The sequence below is a fragment of the Eriocheir sinensis genome, chromosome 20 (assembly GCF_024679095.1).
Source record: "Eriocheir sinensis breed Jianghai 21 chromosome 20, ASM2467909v1, whole genome shotgun sequence".
Lineage (NCBI taxonomy): Eukaryota > Metazoa > Arthropoda > Malacostraca > Decapoda > Varunidae > Eriocheir > Eriocheir sinensis.
In genome coordinates this window covers 7738424-7765390 of record NC_066528.1, presented here as the reverse complement: position 1 = coordinate 7765390, position 26967 = coordinate 7738424, and the positions used below count along the sequence as shown (strand labels likewise).

Below are 26967 nucleotides of genomic sequence, written 5' to 3'. Positions count from 1 at the left end.
CATTTATGATTTATTTCATCAGTGTGTGTAAGAATGTGCATATTGAGGTGACTCTCCTGACTTAACTCTTTTCCACAAACTTCACATTCATAAATTCTTCCATACTTTCTTTCCCTAGTGTGAGTAATGCTATGTCTGGTGAGACTTCCCTTCTCAAGAAATCTTTTTCCACAAACTTCACATTCATGATTTTTTTCACCAGTGTGTGTAAGGGTGTGTTGCTTCAGGTTATTCTTGCGACTGAATCTTTTCAAACAAACTTCACATTCATAATTTTTTTCACCGCTGTGTGTGACACTGTGTCTGTTGAGGGTGTCTTTCTTAGTAAAGCTTTTTCCACAAATTTCACATTCATAATTTCTTTCATCAGTGTGTGTACGGGTGTGTCTGTTGAGGTTATTCCTTTTACTGAATTGTTTTCCACAAACTGCACATTCATGATTTCCTTCATCAGTGTGCGTAAGGGTGTGTTTCTTGAGATGACCCTCCCCGTTGAATTTTTTTCCACAAACTTCACATTCATGATTTTTTTCACCAGTGTGAATAAGCATGTGCTTGTTAAGATGAGCCTTCTCAATAAATGTTTTAGCACAAATTTCACATTTGTACTTTCTTTCACCAGTGTGTGTAAGGGTGTGTCTGTTGAGGTGAACCTTTAACGTAAATCTTTTTCCACAAAGTTTACATTCATGATTTTTTTCACCGGTGTGAATAAGAACATGTCTGTTGAGGGAGCTTTTATCAACAAATCTTTCTCCACAAACTTCACATTCATGATTTTTTTCACCTTTGTGAAGAAGGATGTGTCTGTTGAGGGAAGCCTTCAGCCTGAATCTTTGGCAGCAAATTTCACATTCATGATTTTTTTCACCAGTGTGTATAAGTGTGTGTTTGTTAAGGTTACTTTTCTCATTAAATTTTTTTCCACAAAATCCACATTCATGAATTTTTGGCTTTATTATACCAGTGTGAGTAAAGATGTGTCTGTTGAGAGAACTACTATCAGGAAATCTTTTACCACAAGTTTCACATTCGTAATTTCTTTCACCAGTGTGTGTAAGGGTGTGTCTGTTGAGAAGAACCTTCAACCTAAATCTTTTCCCACAAAGTTCACATTCATGATTTTTTTCACCAGTGTGAATAGAAACATGTCTGGTGAGGATGCCTTTGTCAATGAAACTTTTTCCACAAACTTCACATTCATAGTTTCTTTCACCAGTGTGTGTAAGGGTGTGTCTGTTGAGGGTATCCTTCATAGTAAACCTTTTTCCACAAACTTCACACTCATGATTTCTTTCTCCGGAGTGTGTAATAATGTGCTTATTGAGATAACCCTTTTTGCTAAACTTTTTGCCACACTCATAACATTCATGACTCATTTCATCAGAAAGTGTGGGTGAATTTGTTGAGGTAACACTACCCAGAATGTCTTTTCCCCCACTCTCAGCACTCATGATTTCTTTCACCAAGGTGTGCAAGGCTGTGTCAAGTGACATTGCACTCAGTCTCAAATCTTCTGACACTCCTGACACTCTAACTTTCCCTTTCCTTTATGGTCGCAGATGACAGTAGCAACGTGGTGATAGAGGTGGTGCTTCTGATCACCCTTGAACTCCACACCAGTAACAGTCTGCTCCTGGTGGTCTTGGCCACTCAGGATGCTGACTGGCCTTCCAGGAACCTCAGGGAAGCTGGGGTGATCAGCAAGGTTCCCCTAATGCCACCTTCAGAGAACAAGCGAGCAGACGAAGTGAGGGATGCATCAAAGAGTCCTAGAGTCAATGGCAGTAAGGCTGGAGCGAGCGCTGAGCACAGCATCCGCGTCAGACCCTCACTTTAGAACCAGCATTGGTGGTGGTTGTACCAATACAGAGTGAAGTCTCTTATTCTGGCACTGTGGTCTTCAGTGTGGCTGACTTCACTTTCTGGTAGGGAAGAGATAAGGAGTTAATGAGATGTTTCTGTATACTTTGCCTAAATCCTCAGAAGACTCATGGTCCTGATGGAGTTTCTCCTTTTGCCTCCAAAACTGCTTCTGTGCTGACACCCTACCTGGTCAAACTCGTTCACATCTACCTTTCAACATCTATCTTACCTTACTGCTGACAGCAAACTTACACCTAACCTGTGGCAAAGAAGGGTATCTGTGCTAAGGTATCCATTTCACTGATTTTTTTTTCATTTTTATTTAAATTTTTAGGCCAATCATTATTATTTATAGTATGCTAATTGGGGTTGTTCCGAGATGGGTCTGTGCAATTTGCAGCGGAATTTGAAGAATAGCTTTTAAGTTTTTACATTCTTTGCAGTTTGTCCACCCTTAACCCAGTAGCAGCAGGGATCATGTTTCTTAGCCCTTTCATTGCTAAACGCTTGCAGCAGGCGTTAGGCGTATTTGCTGGTGGCGGTAAACGCCCGCTGCGACCTCCACCCGCACTCAAATCTCCCACGTATGAAAGTGTTCCAACACTAATTCTCACAACACAGGATTGCCAATTGAGTGGGTTCTTCACTAAATTTGGTGGAAAATCATATCAGCCCAGCGCGGCAAATCTACGGACGAGTAACTGGTGGATGTTCTTGCCCAATATAGCGGCATTTTTGCATAGCTTCACCTATCACCGACTGATTCTTTGACCAAGTAGTTGTAAATATTGCAGTTGGCAATACTCCCTTGCCAGAATCTGAAGAAAAAAATATCCGCAGTTCCCTCAATATGGCTGATCATCACGCACGCACCGACGTAAGTGTTAACATTCAACACTCCCTGGACGCAAGAGAGGCATACATAACCGACTCCTATAGATCTGGACCTCCTCTTTCCAATGGTGTTTTTGGTTTTTTGCTGTGATGAATAGTTTTTGAGATACAGAGGTTAAAAGAGACCCCCTACTGGGCTGCCCGACTGCGCCTGAGGGGATAGTTGCGTCCACACTGCGCGCAAGGAAAGGGTTAATGGTCCCTCTAAGTGAGAAAAATGAGAAAAAATCATCACTCACACAAACTATTTCATAATATACATCAATGTATTTGTGATCAGTTTATGTATCATCTATTTTGGGGGGTTAAAATCATGGCACTAATTTGGCCCGTCGCTGCTACCAGGTTAAAAGAAATTGAAACTAGTCAAAGTTTTTATCCAATTTACATGATTTCTTAACACCGTATACAACATTGTATTGCTTGCATTTGGAAGCCAGGTCTTTTTGATAAGATATATAGTCACCTCTCGATTAACACGAGTTTAACCCTTTCCTTGCGCGCGGTGCGGACGCGACTATCCCCTCAGGCGCACTCAGGCAGTCCAATGGGGGGTCTCTTTTAACCTCTGTATTCAAAAACTATTCATCACAGCTAAAATCCAAAAACACCATTGGAAAGAGGAGGTATAGGAGTTGGTTATGTATGCCTCTCTTGTAAATGTACATGCACGTTAAGGGAGTGTTGAATGTTAACACCTACGTCAGTGCGTGCGGGATGATCAGCCATATTGAGGGAGCTGTGGACATCTCTTCTTCAGATTCTGACAAGGGAGTATTGCCAACTGCAATATTTACAACTACTTGGTCAAAGAATCAGTCAGGTGATAGGTGAAGCTATGCAAAAATGCAGCTATGTTGGGCAAGAGCATCCACCAGTTACTCGTCCGTAGATTTGCCGCGCTGGGCTAGTATGATTTTCCACCAAATTTAGTGAAGAACCCACTCAATTGGCAATCCTGTGTTGTGAGAATTAGTGATGGAACACTCTCATACGCGGGAGATTTGAGTGCGGGTGGAGGTTGCAGCGAGCGTTTAGCACCAGCAGCAAATACGCCTAACGCTCACTGCGAGCATTTAGCAATGAAAGTGTTAAATAACGCATTTCTGATTTAACACGAGTTGATATTTAAGGAGATACGTTCAACTAATGTGATATGCTCAATTTAACACGAGTTTCATCGATGACATCACGCTCGATGACGTCACCGCGTGGAGATGCTGTCTATTTCCTCAGTCTGAAGCTAGCCGGCACTGTGAGTGGAACGTTTCTCTGGAATACGTACACTGCATTTTGACCTCTACTGTGGCACCCAAGTGTCCTTCCACCTCCTGTGAGGAGGTGGAAGGACAGGGTGAGGAGGGAGGAGGGAGAGCGGGGCACCGTTGCCAGATTATCGTACTCAGAGCATAGTATTTACCAGCTCCTGACGCCTAACTATTGCCAAGAAACATCAGAATCTAACTCTTTTAACGATATCTATAAATTAGTTTCGTTATTGGAGCTCAGAAGACAGTTTTGGGGTAGGAAGTCGGGAAATATAAGCGGCTGAGTATGACAATATGGCAACGCTGAAGCGGGCTGAGGATTCGGCAGACGTCGATGCTGACGCCAGTGCAAAGTGATGGTGAGTGTGAGGACGTGATTTTGTTGTGTCAGTGACTTACAAATGTAATGTAGCAATTCTTTCTTTAGAAAACTTTAACTTAAAGGAGTTATCTTTGTCACCAATAGCATGGGTAGTCAAAGGAAGAGGAAGGAAGCAAGTGAGGCGGAGTGGCGGAGATGAAGGGAGCGGCTGGTGACGGGAGCGCGGGGTGAGGAGGGAGGTGGCCGACACAGGTGAAGAACAAATTTAACCCGGTAGCAGCGACAGGCCAAATTTGTGGCTTTACCGTGTAGCAGCGACGGGCCAAATTTGTGGCTTTAAAATTGTGGCAGGACGGGCAGGCCAAATTTGTGGCTTTACCGTGTAGCAGCGACAGGCCAAATTTGTGCCATGATTTTAACCTCCCAAAATAGATGATACATAAACTGATCACAAATGCTTTGATATATATTATGAAATGGTTTGTTTGAGGGGTGATTTTTTCTCACTTTTCTTGCTTAGAGGGACCATTAAGAATCATGATCCCCGCTGCTACCGGGTTAAATAAAATGAGAACGTGTTTTTGTTGTTTCCATGACCTGCTAATGTATTAATAATGTTTTTTTAAGGTTAGAGTAACAAAATCCCCAAAATAGGCAGACTTTCCCAGTGTCCAGGAACATAACCCCTGCTATTACCATTGTTTCCTATGGGGAAATTATGTTTAAATATCGCGACATCTCCAGGAACATAACCCTCGCATTAATCGAGAGGTGACTGTATATATACAAGTTGGGAAAAAAATAATTACAGTAAACCCTCGATATAACGGACTAATTGGGGGGGAACTTAGTCCATTAATGCCGAAAGTCCGTTTCAAGCGGCGAAAATTAGAAAAAAATGTAAAATAATACTGATGAACATAATAAACGTAGGTATATAGTTTTTTTTATTGTGTATGTTCAGTGCACGTTGTCTGTATAGCCGCATGGCACACTTGGCGATGGAATGCGAGGCTCTGAGGCTTCCAATTTGGCAGTGGGGCCCTGCGGGAGGGCCGTATTGTTATGGGTGTGGGTAAAATTTTACAAGTACACCAATATCACACTGGCAGACCAAACTGGGTTTTTTTGGGGGGGGGAGTTTTCTAAGTGTTATGAAATAATCTGATAACTATTTCTGTACCAAATCATTAAATGATTGACTTTTCAATGCCTGTTGTACACCCGTTGCTGCCCGCCGCTGCAGCCACAAAATAACTCGCAGAGAGAGATGTTCAACTTGCTTATAGTTTCTACATTTAACTCACCGCTCACAAAGATCACAAGTGGACAAACTAGAACAAAACCAGGCAAATTAATGTTTTTCTTCCTGCCATGTATTCCCGCAGTGCGCATGCGAGGTGGACGTCAGAGGCAGATCCAGAAAATAAATTTGGGGGGTCCCAATGGTAAAATTTCATAAGTTGGCGACAGCCTCAAAACAGTGAAGACCAATGGATAGTGATGGCGGTTCTTTGCTTAAAATCCGCAGCTCCCGAGCAATCAACGTATATGTGACAAATTATTTTTTATATATATATATATATATATATATATATATATATATATATATATATATATATATATATATATATATATATATATATATATATATATATATATATATATATATATATATATATATATATATATATATATATATATATATATATATATATATATATATATATATATATATATATATATATATATATATATATATATATATATATATATATATATAAAGTGCAATCAATATTTAAGCTGGCAAGCAATAACAAGTAACAATTCAAATTGTACATCCGACCAGTGAAAAGTCAGATCTGAACAGGTAGAAATCATCACCATACGAGCATTCAAAGAAAACTAAATGTTTATTTCGATATGTAAGCAGCAAGGGTGATCATAATACAGGTCATAAATAAATTGCAAACCTAACCTTTACAAAAAAGAGTTAATATGTAAAATTAGACACAGCTGAAGATAAAAAGGAATTCTTATAGGGCTTCTTTTACATGAGATAGAGGTAACACATTTGCAAAGATTGGCTGATCTAAAGAAATATATTTACAAATTCTCAAGTATTCAACAAGTGCCTCACTAAGCAAAGAGTAGTCGGCGTTTTTTTTTGCCGAATTTGCTTATCACTCTCGACTGAAATGGGGATATCATAGTGGACACAGAGGAGGGAAAGTTCGTTCAGGCGCTCTTGGCCGACAGTACTCGTCAGATAGGTTTTCAGCCTTTTCAGTGCTGAGAAAGACCTCTCGGCTTCCGCATTGGAGACTGGAAGCGTCAACAGAATTTTCAAGAGACTGGCGAAATTGGGGAACATGCTGGTGCTGGCGTGTGCCTGGGCTTCTTTGATAGTTTGGAAGACCGGAACAGATAATGCCCAGTGCTCCGCTTCCGCCTTCACGAGTGTCAGGGATTCAATGTCGAGCTCGTAGAGCTTCACCGCTTGAAGCACAGCCGCAACATCCATTTCGGGGCCTTTGAGGAGTTGCTTGAGCTGAAGTGCGACAGGCACTGTGTCGTCGCTGAACTGACTCTTCAACTCAGCCAAGACGTGGTCCACGAACGGAATGTACACCGCCCAGCGGTAGTAGGTACTCCTCAACATTCTCGCATGGAACATTTGCTCGCTGGGTCTGTCGTCCACAGAGTCGTGGCACAGGGATGGTGTCATGCGATGACCCCACCTCGACCAAAAGCTCTTCTGCTTTCATGAACACATCGTGGAAATGATTCTCCGCATCTTCTCTGAACTTGGCAAAAATGGTCTCGATGCCACAGATCGTGGCATAGGCTGACACCAGGTCGCCATCTTTTCTCTGAAGAGTTCGGCTCAGCTCGAGAGTATGCGTCAATATACACTCCACTACAACCAGTCCAACGAGAAAGTGGGGAACATGTATGGCGATGAGAAGGAGCCCAGCGGTGGCGTCAAGTTCTTCCTCGAGAAAACCAGCGATGACAGGCAGGAATTCAACGAAAACCAGCACTGCATCATGCCTCTCAATCCACCTGGTGGGGCACAGGGGAACAAGCTTTTCGCGCTTGGCTGAGGTAAGCTTGACAACCTCTGTGAAGCGGAAAGAACTCATATTCGAAGAATGAACGAAGTTGTACACCTCGGTCAGTGTTTGAAGAGCGATCTTCACTTCCTTGACGTCACACGCCTTCGTCAGTACTAGATTCTGCCGGTGGTTAAAGCAGTGGATTGGCTTGGCCAGGGTGTACTTCTTCATGAGTACTGCCGCACACCCTTTGAATTTTCCCATCATGGCACTTGCTCCATCGAAACCAAGTCCCCTGCACTTGGCCATGTCCAATCCGAGGTCTTCAACGGTGCGCAAAAGGAGCCAGGCTAAACCTTTACCGGTGAGGTCTTGGGTGTGCACAAAGGCAAGGAAGTCTTCCCTTATTTCCTCTTCGAAGTGCCGAATGATGATAGTGGCATGCACTAAAATTCACTTTCTGCTTGCATGTGAGGAATGAGGTCATAAAGATTTTTTCCTAGGCCCTTAAATCTTGCTCTATATTCAATATACGATTCCGTAACTTGAATACTGAAAATAAATAAAGAAAATCCTGAATTCTCCAGAAATGCAACAGAAAGGTACCAGTTTTTGTTTTGACTCTCAGAAAGTGGACATTTTAGCAGATGGGGGGTGGGGGGTCGTCCGACACCCCCGGCCCATCCCCCCCTGGGTATGGCGTACTACAGCCCTGTACAAGTATATAGATTGTTAGATGAGTGCAGGGCCCATAAGCGTGTTGTGCTCTGGCCCTGCAGGAGTGAAAAATTACATCAGACACTGAAAATTTTTAAATCTTGCCTGCGAATCCCGTCCACCTCCACATAGTAAAGCCCAAGGAACCTATAGAGGAGGATTTTTTTTAAAGTTTGGAGGACAGCGTCCAGAGCTATCTAACGGTGGCCGGCTTCACTTCCCAGCTCTCTAGCTTTTTAGGGGTATCTTAAATATGTTTTAGGTTTCCTCAATTCATGGGTATATCAAATATTTTAGTTATCCTAATATTTTTTGGGGGTGCCGGGCCATCTGGCTCCCCACCCCCGTATCCGCGCCTGCATATGCCTACAGCCGACGACACATTCCGTATTATAGTTGCAGCACATTATAAGCGAGTCAGTTCTGTACCCACTATCCGCATACACTCAAGATTTTCTGGGGAGGCCCGGGCCCCCTGGGTCACCCCCCTTTATCTGCCCCTGAGCAGAGTGACTTATTTCTTCAAGGAGGTATTTCTCGCAACAGCAGCTGCCATGTCACGTCCTTCACTGCTTATTTCCACGCCCAACACCGAATGCCGAATAAATTTAAACTTACCAAACATAACTAAACAGGACCTACCTTACTGGGGGTCTTAGCCCACCTCGACCTCTTAAGCTGTGTCAGTACCGACATTCACAAACACTTGCCTATTTTCCATTACATTTACATTCTGGATTGATGAACAAGATTTTTTTGTGGTATAAATACATTTTCCATTTGAATGGAAACCACAAGGAGGAAAATATTTCATCAGGTGGGCTGAAAAAAGACTACAGTAACCAATGGATGGGGCAGCAGATAAACGGAGGAGGGCGAGGTGACTAGCAGCCGCTTTTGTAGTTACTGGAAGCGGGTGGTTCAAAAACTATTCTCGGTCGGTCCCCGTGGATTTCTGACCATCTGACCTTGTCCGTTATATCTGAAATCCATTATAAGCAGGTCCGTTACATCGAGGGTTTACTGTATATACATTTTTTTCCCCAAAAGAACTCTACAAAGAAATTCATAACTAATGTTTGAAGATATATACAGTACCCTCCCAGGTTTCGCGCTTGCTTCGTTCCGAAGGTACAGTGCTAAACTCAAGGATCACAAAACTCGAGGTATTGAAAACACTGAAGAGCTTATTTGTTCCGACTCGCGGAAAAGCTGACTTTTTTTTTCCTCTTTTACTCCCTTGTTATCTCAAAATACGTACCTTGGAAAAAGGAAGAAAACAGGAAGAGAGAACAGATTGTTTTAAAGTCACAGATGAAACCTTACAATTGGCTGAGCTCTGAAAACACGTTTGTGATTCGCTGGGAGTCCAATGACGTCATTGCCGGCGCTCACCCAATCAGCGGCCTCACTGCCTTAAGGAGGTGTCACACTGGACATTTTCCTCTAACCGTTGTGGTTACTGGCAACGCCCGTACGCCCGTCTGGGAGCGAGTTCTCGGTTGTCCGTAACCATAGCTGGGCGTTATCGCGATAAGTTATCGCGATACTTTATCGCTGATAACAAAATCGGATTATCGACCATCCGCTACTTATTTAAATATATATTGGTATCTTCGTTACTTTTGTAACCAAACTAGCGATAATCGCTATTTTTTTTTCCGCCTCTCAGAAAAAAAATGTTGTCTCCTTACTGCGCATGCGTGGCCCGGTGTTGTATGAAAAAACTTCGGGGTATGAAATATCTTTGGTGATGAAATTTCATACTTAGGTCATGAAAATTAAAACACTAGGTAATTTTTCTTATGCTACTCAAAAATCAATAGATCATAGAGAAAAATCATTTAACTTTGCCCAAAAAATTATCATTCACTGCCTCAAATTTGATATTCCATATCGTTTGTGAGCATGCCATGGTATTGAAGGCACCCGGTGTTGTGTTATTTGGTGTTCCATCGTCAATATTTACAAACACTGGTCTCTCGTGAACTGCGCATGCCCAGACCACTAAGTGTAGACCTGTCCAGTCTCACAATGCTTTTTTAACACATTGAGAGTTGCTGGAAAGCTGAATCAAACATACAGTACCACCATCCTCGCTGTTTCTAGAACGACGTACACTCTGTACATATAAATACAACTCGTACAGAGTGTCGTTCTAGAAACAGCGAGGATGGTGGTAGTGGTATTATATGTCTGATTCAGCCTTCCAGCAACTCTTAATTATGGTTTAAAAGCTTTGTGAGACTGTACAGGTCTACGATTGCTGGTCTGAGCATGCACCGTTCACGAGAGACCAGTGTTTGTAAACAATTTTTGACGGTGGAGACGCCAAATAACACAACACCGGTTCAGGCATTTCCAGTATTAACGTCCATATGTATGTGTCAACGTGTGGTTTTAAGGTTTTGTAAGTTTCCTAAAATACAGATAATGAAAATTTGAATTCATCAATGTTGTTCTATCTGAAATATCAATATAATATCGTTTTCGCCTATCGGACTTATCGCTAGCTAGTATCGGAATTGTGGATTTATATTGGGTATCGGTTATCGGTTATCGCCTATATTTGTGTCTCTAGTTAACGAATATCGGTTATCGCCGTTAAGGTTTTTCATTATCAGTTATCGGTTATCGGGAATAAGGTTTTCTGTTATCGTGTTTCAATCAAATTTGGTACAGTGTCGCAGCACCGCTTTCAGGTAGATACCTACAGGGCGTTTCGCACCGACGTTCATAACGTGAACAAAGGTTATGTTGCTGTTTATTATGGTATGCTCAGCAAGTAGTGGCTGTCGCTTGTACAGTGGTTGCGAGGTTTGTATGCATTGTCTCACATGCACGTGAGCGGGAAACCACCCATCTAGGTCAGAAACATCTGCAATGGTTCGCGATAAGTCTGTGTGTGTGTGTGTGTTTGTTGTTTCGATTCATGTGTTTATGTGGTTGAGTCTAGCCACAACAGCTTCTTCCTTCCATTTAACTGCAGCAACAAGTCCATAACTTGGGTAACGGCACCCTTACTTTCGTTATGTTAACAGGGCAACTTTGTTTACATTGTGGATGTGGATACGGGCAACCAATCTTGGCCGTGTGTGACGCATACCCGAAAAGTTGGGATGAATATACAATTATTACATCCAGAGAAATATATCACCACCCGTACTCTATGGGTTAAGGCAGTGAAGCCGCTGATAGGGTGAGCATCGGCGATGATGACATCGGACTCCCAGTGAATCACAAGCGTGTGAAAACATTTGCCTAGTGATGATCACATCCCTCAACTTGTCATTCTCTTCGCCCTCATATACCTGAGCTCTCTCCGGAATGGATGTTAGATTTTCCTGCGTGAAAACTGAGAGGAAATAGTCATTCATCATTTGACTCATATCTTCTCCATTCTCAACGAGCTCACCTGTGTTTTTTTTCAACGGTCCAATTCTGTCCCCTGTTTTCGTTCTTTACAATTTGAAGAAGCCCTTGGGATCGCTCTTGGCCTCATTGGCTACCGTAATCTCATAATTTCTTTTTGCTAGGCAGGTGTTCTTCTTCACCGACCTGGATAGCTCAACATACCTACCCCTGAGGTGGATCTCTCCGTTCTTTATTTTCCTATAAATTCCTCTCTTCAAGCCAATCTCATGCTTGAGTCTGCGGGTCATCCATCTAGGGTCGTTATTTTCCTTCCTACGTGCTTGGTAAGGGATATGCTGTCTCTGACCCTCTGCAATTACTCTAACTAAAGCATTGTAGGTCATTTCTACATGGTTCTCCTGTCTTTCCGGATCCAGCCCTGAGATCTGGCCCTCATCCAGCCCTAAGGTTCCCCAGCCCTGAGATCTGGCCCTCATCCAGCCCTAAGGTTCCCCAATTTACCTCCTCAAGGTGTCTTCTGAGCCCCTCATAATCAGCTCTTCTAAAGTCAGGCACCAACACAGGGTTGAGTTCATGGGTCACCGCCCAGTCTAATTTAAACCTAATTTCCTTGTGATCACTGCCACCTAATTCTCCCCCAACATCTAGCTCGCTGATCATATTCTCGTTGTTAGTCAGGACTAAGTCTAAAATGTTGTTACCCCTGGTGGGCTCAGTCACTGTCTGCTTGAGAAAATTATCATGTATTACTTGAAAATCCTCAGATTCTAGATCACCCACCACGCCTTCCCAGTCTATATTCCTATAGTTAAAATCCCCCATTATGCAGACATTTTTGCTCCTGCTCGCCCTGCCTACCTCTTGTAGTAATATATCAGTGTCCTGCCTGCTAAGGTTGGGTGGCCTGTAAAGAACCCCTAGGATTAGTTTGTCTTTCCCTTTGTGGACGTCCACCCAAACTGATTCTGAGTCGCCATTTGTTTGAACAGAGTTGTTAGCGGAACATTTAAGTGTGTCTTTAACATAAAGTGCCACCCTCCCCTCCCCTTCTTCCCTTTCTATCTTTGTGAAACATTTGATAACCATCTATTTCATACTCCGATATGAAGTTTTTGTTTGCAGTATCCACCTACGTTTCCGTGATAGCTATAATGTCGAATTTCTCAACACATGCTTTCCCCCTCAGTAGATCTATCTTGTTCCTGAGACTCCTACTGTTGGTGTAATAAGCCGTTAGCCCATCCTTTCTTACATCCTTTCGATCACTCCTGCGCCCCCTAGTCCCAGTCTGCGATACATAGCCACTGATGACAGGCCCTCCCCCGTTGCCTACTCTAAAAAATCCTGTAGGGTGCTAAGTGATCGCTCAAGGGAGTCTGCGAGAACCTCCACCCCCTGGAGTGACAGGTGCACCCCATCCTTGGCACACAAGGTGCCTTTATCGTAGAAGAGGTCCCAATTATCCAGGAAAAGTCAACCATTTCACTTACAGTGGGCCGCCAGCCTGCTGTTTACTGCTAAGGCTCTGGAAAGCCATCCCTCACCTACCCCCCTCCTCAGCAAAACACCACAAACAGCTGGCACCCCCCCCCGAAGTCTCTCACTCTGGCGAACGATTTCCTGAAGCGCCGAAATATCTCTTCACTACCCACTCTACCGATGTCATTACCCTCGAAACTGCAGAAGACGATAGGCTGTGTCCTTTCCCTTGCTAAAATTTTCTCCATCCTGTCAAATACATGCTGTATGCCTGCCCTGGGAAAGCACACTCGAAGCCTATTTTCCTTATCCCTTGAACACAAGTACCCGTCAATAAACCTGACTTGAGAGTCCCCAACCACCAGGACTTTCCTCTTAGAAACTGTGTCAGTAGACGGAAGGGAAGCCGCTACAGGAGGAGAGGGAGGGGCGGCAACAGGGGAGGAGGAGGAGGGGAAGAAGGAGGAGGAGGAGGAGGAGTAGGAGTAGGAGGGGAAGAAGGAGGAGGAGGATGAGGAGGAGGGGAAGAAGGAGGAGGAGGAGGAGGAGGACGATGAGTGGGAGAAGGAGAGAGGGGGATGACGTCGAAGGGGAAGGGGGAGAGGAGGAGGTGGCTGAGGTGGTGGCGGAGGAGGTGGTGGGGGAGGCGGGGGAGGAGGGGGGGTAGGAAGCGGAGGAGGTAGCATCTGTGGAGGAGGGGGGAGGGGAGGCGAGGGTGGAGGAGAGAGGAGAGGGAGAGCAGGGAGAGGCGGATGAGGGGGAAGAGGAGGAGGAAAGGGGAGAGGAACGGATGGGGGCGGACGGGTGGGTGTGCGGCGGGCGAGGTGGACAAGACAGAGGGGCCTTGGGTGGGAGGAGGGGGGGGTGAGGAACACCCGCGAGTGTAACAGGTGCTACACGTTGTTGTCAGGAGTCCTTCCCTCAAAATTTCAATGTCCTGTGTCTACGCATGAATAGCATCTTCTAGGCGTCTGATGTTCCTTTCATCTTTCTTTGCCTTCATACAAAATCGACATGTATCAATTGCTCCTTTGCTTGTTTTAAAATATTGAGGCATTTGTCGGCATCCGCATTCGACACAGCGTTTTAACGTGGTGGGCATTTTGCCTCTGTCTACTCCCTGAGATTAGTGAGACAAAACAAAGGGTCTCTTGGGAATTGCGCCCACCGCGCGGCGGGGTAGATTTTCCGGTCCGGTCAAACATAGAAGGAAAATCAGCCTGAAACAAGGGCCTCCTAGTACACTTCTTGGAAAATAATTTGTAAATTATGTGTTGCAAAGTTAAGAAGGAGTGTAGTAAAGTTAGGAAGGAGTTGTATGTGCACCACAGTGATGTGAGTGAAGAGGTGTAGGGAAGTGTAAGGTGTGGGCAGAGGGGAAGAGCAAGTGTGAGGGGAGAATGTGTTTAAGTAAAGTAGACAGGAATATAACACTTAGCAGGGTAGTGTTGAGCAGTAGAGGTCAGCGAAGCAGCAAAGCAGCAGCAGCAATAGGAGAGCCTCAAGATATGCTGGAGAGCACAACTGCCGAGGACAGCGAGCGTAGATGACACGTGTATTTCCTCAGTTCTTAAATAATACTAGTAAGTCAAGTGTCTCTATACCATAGCTATGAGAAAAATATGTGATTTCTAAATAATGGCAAAAAAATGCACCTCCAAAATATGATAGCATGCATCCATATTATAGCTAAGGAATGAAATACATGTCCATCAATCATAATATGAAGGGGCAAGCACTTAAAAGTAAAGAAAACAGGAGAAATCAGTTCTTTTGGGTGGGGAGCATAATTAAACTCCTCTAACAGGGGGGCTTCGCCCCCCCGACCCCACTGCTAACCAGGGGAGGTTGCAGCCCCCCTGGACCCCCCACATATGTATGATGCGCCACAAATCGGTTATTTTGGGTGGGGGAGCATATTTAAACTACTCTAACTGAACTTTACATAACCTAACCTCTAATGGAGGTGGGCTTCGCCCCACTAGACCCCCCTCTTAACCAGGAGGAGCTGCACCCCCCCTGGATCCCCCCACAAGTATGATGTGCTGGAAATTGGTTATTTTGGGTGGGGGAGCATATTTAAAATAACTCCAACCAAACTTTACATAACCTAACCTCTAACCAGGAGGGCTTCGCCCCCCTCGACCCCCACATGTATGATGCGTCAGTAAAACTAGAGAAATACAACAGCATGTGAGACCTTGGAAAGGTTATTATTCTCATGGGGGCAATATTGGAGGCGCATAGTGAAACTCCATATTTACTCAATAATGTACATGACGAGGTAGAACACCGCGATCCCGAAGAATTTTTAATGATTTTTCGTGGTCTTTGTACGTTTTTTAATCAAGGCATTCTTAGTAAGGGAACAAGCTGAACATAAAGAATCCATACTAATATTGACCCACCAACCACCAACAACCAAACACTAAAAATGTAGCACGAGTAGGTTATGTTTTCAAGGGCAATATATGACTACTTTTTTTTGTGAAGATATTTTTTTCTGCATAAACCAGTTAAAAAGCTACTTATAGGGGGGTACATATATCAGGAATGCTACAGTTCCCCGTAACACACTGCGCCCCACTCTGCTGTTCACATCCATTTTCTATGCGAGCGAGCAAGTGAGTTTTCTCTCTCTCAATAGTCACAAATTATTTTTAAACTAAACCAACCCTGACTTGTAACCTAACGGCTAATGGGGAGAGACTTCGCCTCCCCTCGACCCCCCCACCCTTTGAACATATTTTCTAGACCATTTTCGATGCTCAATAGATTAATTTGAATACACTGAGGTATAAACAATATAGAATATATGTCCCATGTGCTCCACAGACCACGCCTACTCCTCCTTCATATTAACCAAACAGTATAACATTCCACGTGTGTACATACCTACACAGAGCATCGCTATTCACTGAATACAACTTAGACATGTCCTCAGCAAAGAAGATTATTCGCTACTTGAAAATAACACAAACCAACTAACAAACATTAGAGTAATAATATAACCTTAATTTGAGTGGAAAAATTCCGAACAAACCAATCTGTGTTCCAACCTGCTTCACATGTTTGTGATACCACTAAGTGAATACATAGTCGTGGGTATATGACATGGTTGCAAGATTCTTATGACGAAAATTACGTACCATTTAGATGCTTCATTAGTACCTAAATACTGTAGTGGGGGCTTCACCCCCCTCAACCCCCCCCTTTGCTATGGGGACTGATTGCAATTGTGTGGTTTCTATACGTGGTCATTTCGCCCACATGCCATTTTGCCACGCCATGGAGTCATTTTGCCCACAGGTCAATTCGTCCACATTATGGAGTCATTTCGCCCTCATTGTGGAGTCATTTCACCCAAAGTTACTGGTGGTTCATTTACCTCCCACTTGTTTACTGCACATTTCAATTGGGAAATTAACATCTATCTACATAAGGCTAGTATCTGAAAAATAGCTACGAAGGATCTAGCGGAAAAAAGTATTGGGATTTGCAGGGTACAACATTCACTCTTTGGGATGAGTATATAAAGGGTGAGAGGTCATCATAAGAACAGCTGAAAGCTTGCGCTCATCTCAGTGGCCCAGTGTGCAGCTGAATCTTGTATGTATACATATTATTTAGTAAAGGTTACTTAAAAGTAGGTTTTGAAGGTTTCAATTCTATATTTATATTTGGCACATGGATTTAATAAACTTAGATAGCTTTCTTTTTTTTCATTCTTTATTTACCACTCAAAAAAAGTCCCATAAGCCCTCTACTGCTGCACTGCCCTGGTGGTGGTCTCTTGAACTACACACCACTTACACGGTATATGACTACTCCAACAATGTGGACGTGACATGGCACTGAATACAACTTAGACATGTCCTCAGCAAAGATTTGAAGGAGTTCGCTCCTGTGATGTAAACAGATGAGAAGAGACGTGTGTGTGAGCGGCTCCAAGCATTTTTGAAGATTTTCCGTCTGTCTGCAGTATTTTGGTGAGCACTTTACCTAAGAGTTACGAAGAGATGGGTAAGGACAACTGTGGCGTGTGTGGCAAGGTAGTGAGTGACAATGGATTGTGCTGCAAAAGGTGTGAGGTGTGGTCCCACCTGACCTGCGTGAACATCAGGACCGCCTCACGGCTCCTGGACCATACCCTGATCGTGTTCCTGTGCACGGTGTGCCTCGACACAAGCAGGAAGGAATGGAGAAGGACAAAAGAGGACAAGAAGGTGCAGACGGAAGCCAATGCGGTGGAGAAGGCTGCCCAGACAACCAACGTACAAGCGGCCCCAGCGAGTGAGCCTGCTGCCCCTAAGATCACCGTGGAGTCCAGGGAAGTGGAGGTGCAGGTCGAGGGTGTTGGGGGAGGTACGGGTGGGTGTGGAAAGTGTGCGCAGCAAAAAGACAGGCCGCAAGTGAGGAAGGCGGTTAAGAGTATGCCCCCCATTCGTGTCGTTGGGGACAGTATGGTGAGGAACATAAAAACTCAGTTGGGGTGTAAGGCCGAGGGGAGTGGTGTGGAGAGCATGAGTGGTGCCAGGATTGGAGAAGTGCGGAGGAAGGTTGAGGAGAAGGCAGGAGAGCTTACAGATGGCCTTTTGATCATTCAGGGTGGGGGGAATGATTTGGAGAATGTTGGAACGGAGGACACAGCAAAGGAGGTGGTAGAGGCAGTGAAGACAGTGGAGGGTAAGAATGTGAGCGTGGCAGTGGTTGGGGTTATGAGGCGCCCGAGAGAAGGGGAGAGGTATGAGAGGGTGAGGCAGAGGACGAACGCTAGGCTTCAGGAGGCACTGCTACAGTTGAAGGTGGAGTGGCTGAGGGGTAGGAAAGGGAATGTCAGCTTCGTAGATCTGGATGGCGTGCTACTCGAGAGGATGGGCAGGAGGCTGAGGGAGTGGAGGAATGCTAGGTTTTTCCAGTGTGTGGCTGCTTGAGGAACTAGAGAGCAAGGAAGAGAAACCACGAACCAGGCAGTGAGGCGTACGAACTGTATGAAAATTGGTTGTATAAATGTGAGAGGATGGGGCACAGGTAAGCTGGAGGACATGAACAAGGAGATAGAGGAGTGGAAGTTTGATCTGGTTGGTGTGACTGAGATTCACTTACAGGATGACATGCATGTGGATGGGGAAGTGTTTGCGATGATTGGGAAGGGCAGAAAGAAGCAGAACACACGGGGAGGAGGCGTAGCCCTACTCTACAGAAAAAGTAAGGGTTTCAGAGTGGAAGAAGTGAATGTAGGGACCAGTGCTGACAGTGAAGATGTTCTAGCAGTGAAAGTGGAGTGTGTCAATGCCAAGGGTAAGTCTGAGAGGCTGATAGTGATTGTGGTGTACATGACGGTGGAAGGTGAGAGAGCCGTGAGGGAGAACAGAGGGAAGTATGGCGTGGTGAGGAAAGTTGTGAGGGATTATGCTGGAGAGAAAGTTATTGTCATGGGAGATCTGAATGGACACGTGGGTGTGCTTGGGGAGAGAATGAACCAGAGTGGAGAGATGCTGGATGAGTTTGTGGATGAAATGAATCTGGAAAACCTAAATGTGACGATGGCTGAGGGACGTGTGACGTGGAGTGCGAGGGATCAGGAGTCTGCCATTCATTATGTGTTAGTGAATGGGAAAATGCGTGAGTGTGTCTCGTATGTGGATAGATGAGGACGGAATGATTGATGTGGTGTCTGATCACAATATGCTGGTGGTGGAATGTGACCTGTATGCTAGGAATGAAAGAGAAGTGAAAAGGGAAAGAAAGAAATGGAGGTTGAAGGATGTTAGATGGGAAGATTTCCAGGTAGACCTGAGGGAATAAGACTGGATGAATGGAAGTGTGCATGACGTGGATGAAGCCAATAGTGAGTTTGTAGGGAATGTAAGGAGAGCTGCAACTCGACGGATTGGGTACTTGAGTACGAACGGAAGGAAGAGAAAGTACAAGCCGTGGTGGAATGGGGAGATCAAGGATGCTCGGAAGGAGCGAAAGAGGCTGAATAAGGTTTGTAGGCGACTGAGAAAAGAGACATGAAAGTATTGAGGCAGAGAATGTATATCAGAATACATGGTCAGAGTATGTAAGGCGACAGAGGGTTACTAAACAGAAGATTAGGGAGGCCAAGGTCAGGTGTGAGAGGAGTGTGATTGAGGCTCTGAAAGAAAAGGCCTAGAAGGTGGGCATGAATTCTTGAGGGGTGAGTGTGACTGATAGTGAAAATGTGGAGTGCCTGAAAGTAAATGGTGAGGAAATCAGGGACACAGATAGAATCAAAGAGTGTATAAAACATTTCTGGGAAGAGATTGGAGGGGTGGGTGAGGTTTTTGAGGTGAGAGAGGGATGTTCAACACTTGAGAGGAAGGATGCAGATGAGCTGAATGAGGGAATTAGCAGAGAGGAAGTCGAGGTATGTTTGTAGAAGCAGAAGAATTGCAAGGCAGCAGGGCTGGACGAGATCCTGTATGATTTATATAAGAATGGAGGTGAGGTGGTGATAGACAGGATGACTGAGCTGTTCAACTGTGTATGGAAGAATGAGAGAGTGCCTCGGGTGTGGAACGAATGCAGAGTGACTCTGATACACAAGGGAGGGCAAAAGAGTAAGAAAGAGCTGAAGAATTATAGGCCGATAGCCTTGGCGAATATGGTGGGAAAGATTTTCTGTGCTGTGTTGAATGAAAGGCTGTGTAAGTGGATTGAAAGAGAGAGAGAGTGCTGGGTGAGGAGCAAGATGGTTTTCGTGCAGACAGGAGAACAGAGGACAATATGTATGTGGTGAATGAGATGATAGAGAGGAAAAAGAGGAATGGAAGTCCGTTGTATCTTGGGTTTCTTGATAATGAGAAAGCGTATGATAGAGTAAACAGGGAGGTGATGTGCAAGGTATTGGAGAAAGTAGGTTCGAGTGATAAGATAGTGCAAATCATTAGGAGTATGTATGTGGACATGAGAGCCAGGTATAGGTTAGGAGCATTAGAGACAGAGTGGGTGAGGAGTGAAAGAGGTGTTAGGCAGGGCTGCATCCTGTCCCCAACTCTCTTCAGTCTGTACACTGAGGAGTTGGCAGCCAGGATGAGGAGAAAGAATGCAGGAGTGAAAGTGGGAGAAGACAGGGTAAGTGTGCTTCTGTATGTAGATGACGTGGTAGTCATGAGTGAGTCAGCGGAGGAACTTCAGTAACTATTAGATGTTGTGAATGAGTATGGGAGAGATTTTGGAGTGAAATTTAGTAATGAGAAAAGTCAGATAATGGTTGTGAATGGGGCAGAAGATGAGAGAAATAGGACTTGGAAGCTAAGAGACACGGAGCTTGGGCAAATAGATGAATACAAGTACATGGGTGAATGGATGAGTCCAAACGGATGTGGAAGGTCAAAGAATGAGAAGATTAAGTCTAGTGAATCAATGGGTGGGCCGTCTGGGAAGTGTGGCGAGAATGAGGGCATGTAAGTATGATGTGCTGAGAGGTGTGGAAGAGTGGAGCAGTGCCGAGTGTGATGTATGGGATGGAGGTGATTACATGGAGTGAGTCTGAAATGGATAAACTGGAAGTAGGGCAAAATAGGGTTGGTAGGATAGCTCTGAATGCACCAAGGTATGCTGCGGTGGAAGCATTGAAAGGTGATATGGGGTGGAGTACCTTCAGAGAAAGATTCAGGAAGGCTACCCTTAGATACAAAGGTAGACTGGAACAAATGGATGACGCAAGGCTGGCACGGAAGGTTTACTTGTGGAGTGTGCATGGGAGCAAATGGATTAAGAACTGTATGAGAATGGTTGGTGACAGTGGTATGCGAGTCAGGTGGGTGAGCAGAGAGGAAGGGAGGCGATTCTTTGAATAGAAGGTGACTGACAGGAACAGTGAGGGTCTAGAATGGGAAGTGAGAGTGGAAGAGAGATAGACTGTGCAGTGAAAGGTGACGGTCTGAGGAGGTGGAAACCTGTGATGGAGTGAAAGAGCTACTTTGGAGTGGTAAAGGGAAAAGGAAGCCCCGCAGTGTGTCAGCTGGGATGATGGAAGCTTGGGTGGTGATCTTCTCTTCCAAGCTCGAGTGCAGTGTATGAATGTGAATGCAAGAAATTTCAGGTGGTCTGAGTCCCGCAGCAAAGTGTGCCAGATGTGTGACAGGGGTGTGGATGAAACTGTCGCGCATGTCATACTGGTGTGTGGGAGGTACCGGAGAGAAAGGACGGAGATGATGAGGGTGGCACTGAGTGAGATGGGGTGGGATGTGAATGGGAGGATCGCAAGAACAGAGAGGGAATGGATGTTGCTGCTGCTGGGATTGGGTGGTGAAGCAAATGAAAGAATTATAAAAGCCATGAGGAATTTTCTGGAAAAGATGTGGTGTGCAAGAAATAGGGAGTAGGAAGATTTTGATGGATATATACTGCTTGTTTTGTTTTGTTTTATTTTTAAAGGTTGTGCTGATATTAACCCTTTCCTTGCTAAGCGCTCGCAACGAGACTATCCCCCCCAGGCGCCTCAGGCACCCCAGTGGGGGAAGGGGATCTCTTTTAACCACTGTATCTCAAAAACTATTCAGCACAGCTACAAAACAAAAACATCACTGGAAAGAGGAAGCCAAGATCTATAAGATTCGGTTATGTAAGCCTCTCCTGCGAATGTACAGGCATGTTCAGGGGGTGTTTTTTGCTGCGAGTGCGACTGGCGCTCGCAGCAAGCTTTTAGCACCACCAGCAAGTGACGCTAGTGCTCGCTATTTTAACCTCTGTAACTCAAAAACTATTCATCACAGTTAAAAAAAAAAAAAAAAAACACCACTGGAAAGAGGAAGCCAAGATCTATAAGATTTGGTAATGTAATCCTCTCCTGCGAATGTACAGGCACGTTCAGGGGGTGTTGCCTGTGAAGACGTACATTTATACATGCGCGATGGTCAGCTGTAAGGCAACTACTGGGTAGATCTCTTGATGATGGGGTTCTGGCAGGGCAGTATTGACAACTGCAAAATTTACAACTATTTGGTCAAAATATCAGTCATGTGATAGGTGAAGCTATGCAAAAATGCCGCTATATTGGACAAGAACATCCACCAGTTGCTCGTCCGTAGATTTTCTGCGCTAGGCTGATATGATTTTCCACCAAATTTACTGGAAAACCCACTGAATTGGCAATGCTGTGGGGTGAGAAATAGTGTTGGAACACTCTCATACACTGCAAATTTGAGTGCGACTGGAGCTCGCAGCGAGCGTTTAGCAACGAAAGGGTTAAGGCCCGACTCCAACAGGTCACCTGTACAGCAAGAGCGTAAACCCCCAGAATGTATGAAATTTCCTTACATCTACATAAATGTAAGGAATTTCCCTACATCTAAGGTATTTTTCAACCCCCCATAACTCAAAAACTATGAGTTTGAGTAATACTTTTATAAGAAGTCCGCCTCCCCCTCCGCCACTCCAGCCCCCTCCTACCCCCCAAAACAAGCCTGGGGAACTGTGGGGAACCGGGGTTTTGGGGGGGAAAGCCCAAATCACTGAAAAATGGGCTTCCAAAATTTCCATAGATAAATCCCAAAATCAGGGAAAATTTCAGTCTCAAAAGTAAGGAAAGTCCCTAACGCAACTACTAACTTGTAATCTATTCCAATATAACCTTGTAGCCGGTCTGTTGACGAGTGTCGGGCGTGCCATTAGATGCCCAGCGTAGTGGCTGCCGCCGCCCCACTCCATCCCGCATTGCGTACCTGCGTAATTTTCGACGGCCCACACCGCATGTTGAATATTTAAACTAATACAATCAAACACTATAACCTAATTGGGCATGCCATATATCTATAAATCTTTTTGGTAAAATTCTAGTGTTTGCCCATACTCCCCCCTCCCCCCCATACAAGCCTGGGGACCTGGTGGGAATGCGGGGTTTCGGGTGGGGGACACGAAATCCATCACAGGGGACCTGGTGGGAATGCGGGGTTTCGGGTGGGGGACACGAAATTCATCACATTCGCGTATTTTTTCAGTGTGTGTGTGGGGGGGGGGGGGGATAAAAACTCCCTAGATCTAGTGAAATTCCCTAAATTTAGGGAATTTTTCCTCCCACCACCACTAAAATAAGTGTTTGCGACGAATTAAGTGTTTCCCATACGAAAACCACGAACTCAGTGGATCCCCAAGCTTGTTTTGGGAGAGAAGCGTAGTGAACCCACCAAACGATGCTCACCTCACCATCTGGTGTGGCACCAGCGGCCATCTGTGCTCACATAAACCGCCTCCACCACACTCATGCCCTCTCACTAGTAGGTTGTCACCTCATCGCAAGGTTTCTGTCCTCCAAGTAGAGTCCGTGGCACCAAATACAGTGCATCTTCATTGTTTATCACTGACACAAGTAAAACCACCGGCTAGCCGGGATCCATCCAACACCGCGCCTTTAACACTACTGCGGCTTGTGCAGGAAGTGCAGGCTCTCGAACCTCTTGCCCGAGCTGTTCGAACACGTGAATCCTTACTGACCGGATTTTGAATCTGCTTCACGGGCTCGTATTCCCAGTATACAAGGTGATTGTGGATATTGACTCCGCGCTTCCAGAGTACGATAATACGCCTCCATATATCATAGTAAAAAAAAAAGTACTTAAAAGTAAAGAAGCCGAATTAATCCCCTTCCCCCAACGATCTTGGGGGACCTGCGTGAACTCGGGGTATTTGGGTGGGGGAGCATATTTAAACTAGTACTCCAACCGAACTTTACGACCTGCTAATAATATGCTAATAATAATAATAATGATAACCACGTGTGGTGGACCTGGTCTCACATGCGTGGGCTAATGGCTAACTAAGCGTACCATCGCTAAACTAGCATACCATCGGAAATAGTATTAGGTAAAGGTGCGTGTTCCAAAAAAATTAAAAATAACCACGCGTGGTGGACCTGGTCTCACCTAGCGTATCATTGCTAACTGGATCGTTGGCAACGCTGCTCATATTGCAATGGCGTCGCCATGTAAACACATCGTCCGTATGTATAATATGCCCTTAAGTACAATATGGAGGCGTAATATCGTATTTTCGAGGTGCAGAGTGACTTTCAATAATTACCTTGCGTGGTTTTCGTACGTTGTAAAAAAAAATGGAATGTATGAAATTTCCCTACATCTAAGTAATTGTAAGGAATTTCCCTACATCCATGGTATTTTTCAACCCCTCATAACTCAAACAATATGCATTTGCGACGCATTTCACGTTTACCACCGCATTCCCCGAAGTCTCAATGGCCCCCTAGCCAATTTTGGTTGCGAGGGGTGAGTATGGGCAAACACTAGAATAATACCATCTTTTTGGGGGATGAGTCTGATATGGCTGTAATAGCTCCGAGAATGTGCTGTGCTGCGTTGGGTAGCTTCAATTTTCTAAGTCCACTGTTATTGTTTCACTCAGGGCTCTATAGACAGACTGAGCCTCATTGCTACCTTGCAGTGCACCATACAAACTAGTTCCTAAGTCAGTAATATCCAGAATGTGCATGGATCATCACGATTTTGGACATAAAAAGGTCTTTACAAGTTCTACATTATTTTCTTGTCTATATTTAAGCAAATAATGGCACAAATATTTGTATTTTATAATTTAAAACAGTTATACTCATAATGTATTACTATGCGGGGTTTATCATGCTGCCAGCTTCCACGTAGCACGGGAGCAGCCTCTCAGTATTCCCCGGGCCACCATTCTGAACGGATACATTGACACTCAACTCTTCTTTAGTCTCCTCAAATTATCAATCTACTTCACCTCTCAGTAAGTGTTGACTGACTATTTAGCCTCTTTATTGGTATCCCTCAGGAGGCACCTCACGCGATATTGCGCCATCAAATAACCCTAAACCTGTGTAGGCCACCCGGCCTCTTGCAGTTTCCCTATGTTCTTATGTTCTAATATGCAGTGAGACACGGGCATGTCATATTGGATGCACTGTACACTGAACACTCAACCACCAGAGAGCGTTATACTGAGAGCCTGGGAACCAATGGGGAATCTGGGTTTTGGGTGTGAAAAGGCAAATTGACTGAAATATGGGACTCCAAAATTTTCCTAAAATTGGGAAAAATCCCTAGTCCCAAAACTTTAAGGAAAGTTTCTTAAACATAGTCTTTCCATCCACCATATTCGAACAGTGAAACAGATGTGTACGTCATGTGGAATGTGCTTATTTGGCGCTTCGTGGGCGCATCAAGCAGTGACAAGCACGCGTCTCCAATATTGCCCCCATGAGAATAATAACCCTTCCATGGTCACACATACTGTTGCACTTCTCTAGTTTTACCTGTGCATCATACATGTCGAGGGTCCAAGGGGGGGTCCACCCCCCCTGATTAGGATAGGGGTTGAGGGTGGCAAAGCCCCCCCATTAGCTGTTGGGTTATAAAGTTTGGTTGTATTAGTTTAAATATATTCGACATGCAGTGTGGGCCGTCGAAAATTACGCAGGTACACAACGCGGGATGGAGTGGGGCGGCGGCAGCCACTACGCTGAGCATCTACCTAATGACACGCCCGAAGCTCGTCAACAGACCGGCTGCAGCTGCTGCTAGGTTATATTGCAATTGATTACAAGAGTATGCATTAGGGATTTTCCCTACTTTCAAGACTAGGGAATTTTCCCTAATTTACAGATTTTTCTAGGGAAATTTTGGAAGCCCATTTTCAGTGATTTGGGCTTCCCCCACCCAAAACCCCGGTTCCCCACAGTTCCCCAGGCTTGTCTTGGGGGGTAGGGGGGCTGGAGTGGCGGAGGGGGAGGCAGACTTATTATAAAGTATTACCTGTGTTAGTAACGCATTTCGTATTTACCGTCGCATTCCCGGCAGTCTCTAGGGCCCCCTAGCCAATTCTGGTCGCGAGGGGTGAGCATGGGCAAACACTAGAATAATAAGGGCAAGGCTGAGGAGGCAGGATGACATGCCAGACGAGAACTCATCCATCATGGTCTTGCCCTAATAACCTGCCTCCTGAACATGTATTTTCCCCGAGCCGTGACTTACCCCATGCACGAGGGGTCCACTGAGCAGGCGTTTAGGAGCAGGAGAGGCAGGACAGACGGTGTGTCAGGCCATGACGCCATGATGATAGCGGAGGGAGGAGCACAGATGGTGTTGTTGACGGGCAGTGTTGCCATTGAAACATTTTCAGTCCCGCTAGATTCACCCCAAAAATCGCTAGTTCAGAGCAGCAAACCGCTAGAGTTTAAGTAATGGAGTAATTACCCTCCAAAAATGCATAAATAGGCATTTTCACTAGAATTTTTTCCGCTAGATGGCAAATTTCCCCGCTAGATCATGATCCAAAATCTCTAGATCTAGCTAGACAACCGCTAGAATGGCAACACTGTTGGCGGGCAGGTACCGGTACCAGCTATAAGGCGTTTTCAGTACTGTCACCGACAAGTCAAACGGAAGCATACAAAAGCAAATGAGATTAAACGTGCTCCGGGATATGTTTGCCCTAAAGGCAAATGTCAGCAAACGCCAGCAAACGCTTTTCATCGGCCAATCAACGCGTAGCATAACCGCAGCACACAGCAGTCAAGTTCCCGTAGGAATGTATTTTGAAGAATAAAATATAGAATATAATGTTCTTTGAAACCCAGAGATATGGTACTGTTGTATAAAGAAATATTTCTTTTCTTTTCATTTCACATTAAAAAGAACCTGAGAATGACATAAGGCAAGGGAAAGAAGGGAAGATGCTGCGTTTTATAGTTTTGACTTTTTCTTGTTTTTAATTACAGAATTTGGAGGCCATCATGAGTCAAAAACAGAGGCTACGATTATTCATATTGTTACGCCACCCCCCCTACCACACACCATACACGGGCAGGCAGGTGGCGTGATCCCCACCAGAACAACCACACGGGCACCAGTCACTCACAGCGGCCCACACCGCACACCGAGGGGAGAGAACGAAGCAGGGCACAAAGGATACACGTTCAACACTAAGTTCTAGTTTAATGACAGGTTCCTCACACAGTACAGCAACT

General features: G+C 44.9%; 1 protein-coding gene across 1 annotated transcript in view; it reads right to left on the bottom strand.

The window, feature by feature from the left end:
• The window catches only part of LOC127001142 (zinc finger protein 345-like), a 26664-nt gene extending 534 nt beyond the window's left edge, over positions 1 to 26130 (bottom strand). The window contains exons 1-2 of the mRNA XM_050865345.1: positions 25973 to 26130; positions 1 to 1925 (exon numbers count right to left, since the gene is read on the bottom strand). The exon at positions 1 to 1925 is cut by the window's left edge and continues 534 nt beyond it. Coding sequence (XP_050721302.1) covers positions 1 to 1496 — 1496 coding nt within the window. The 5' untranslated portion in view covers positions 1497 to 1925; positions 25973 to 26130. The remainder of the gene's footprint in view (positions 1926 to 25972) is intronic.
• Positions 26131 to 26967: the final 837 nt, after the last annotated feature.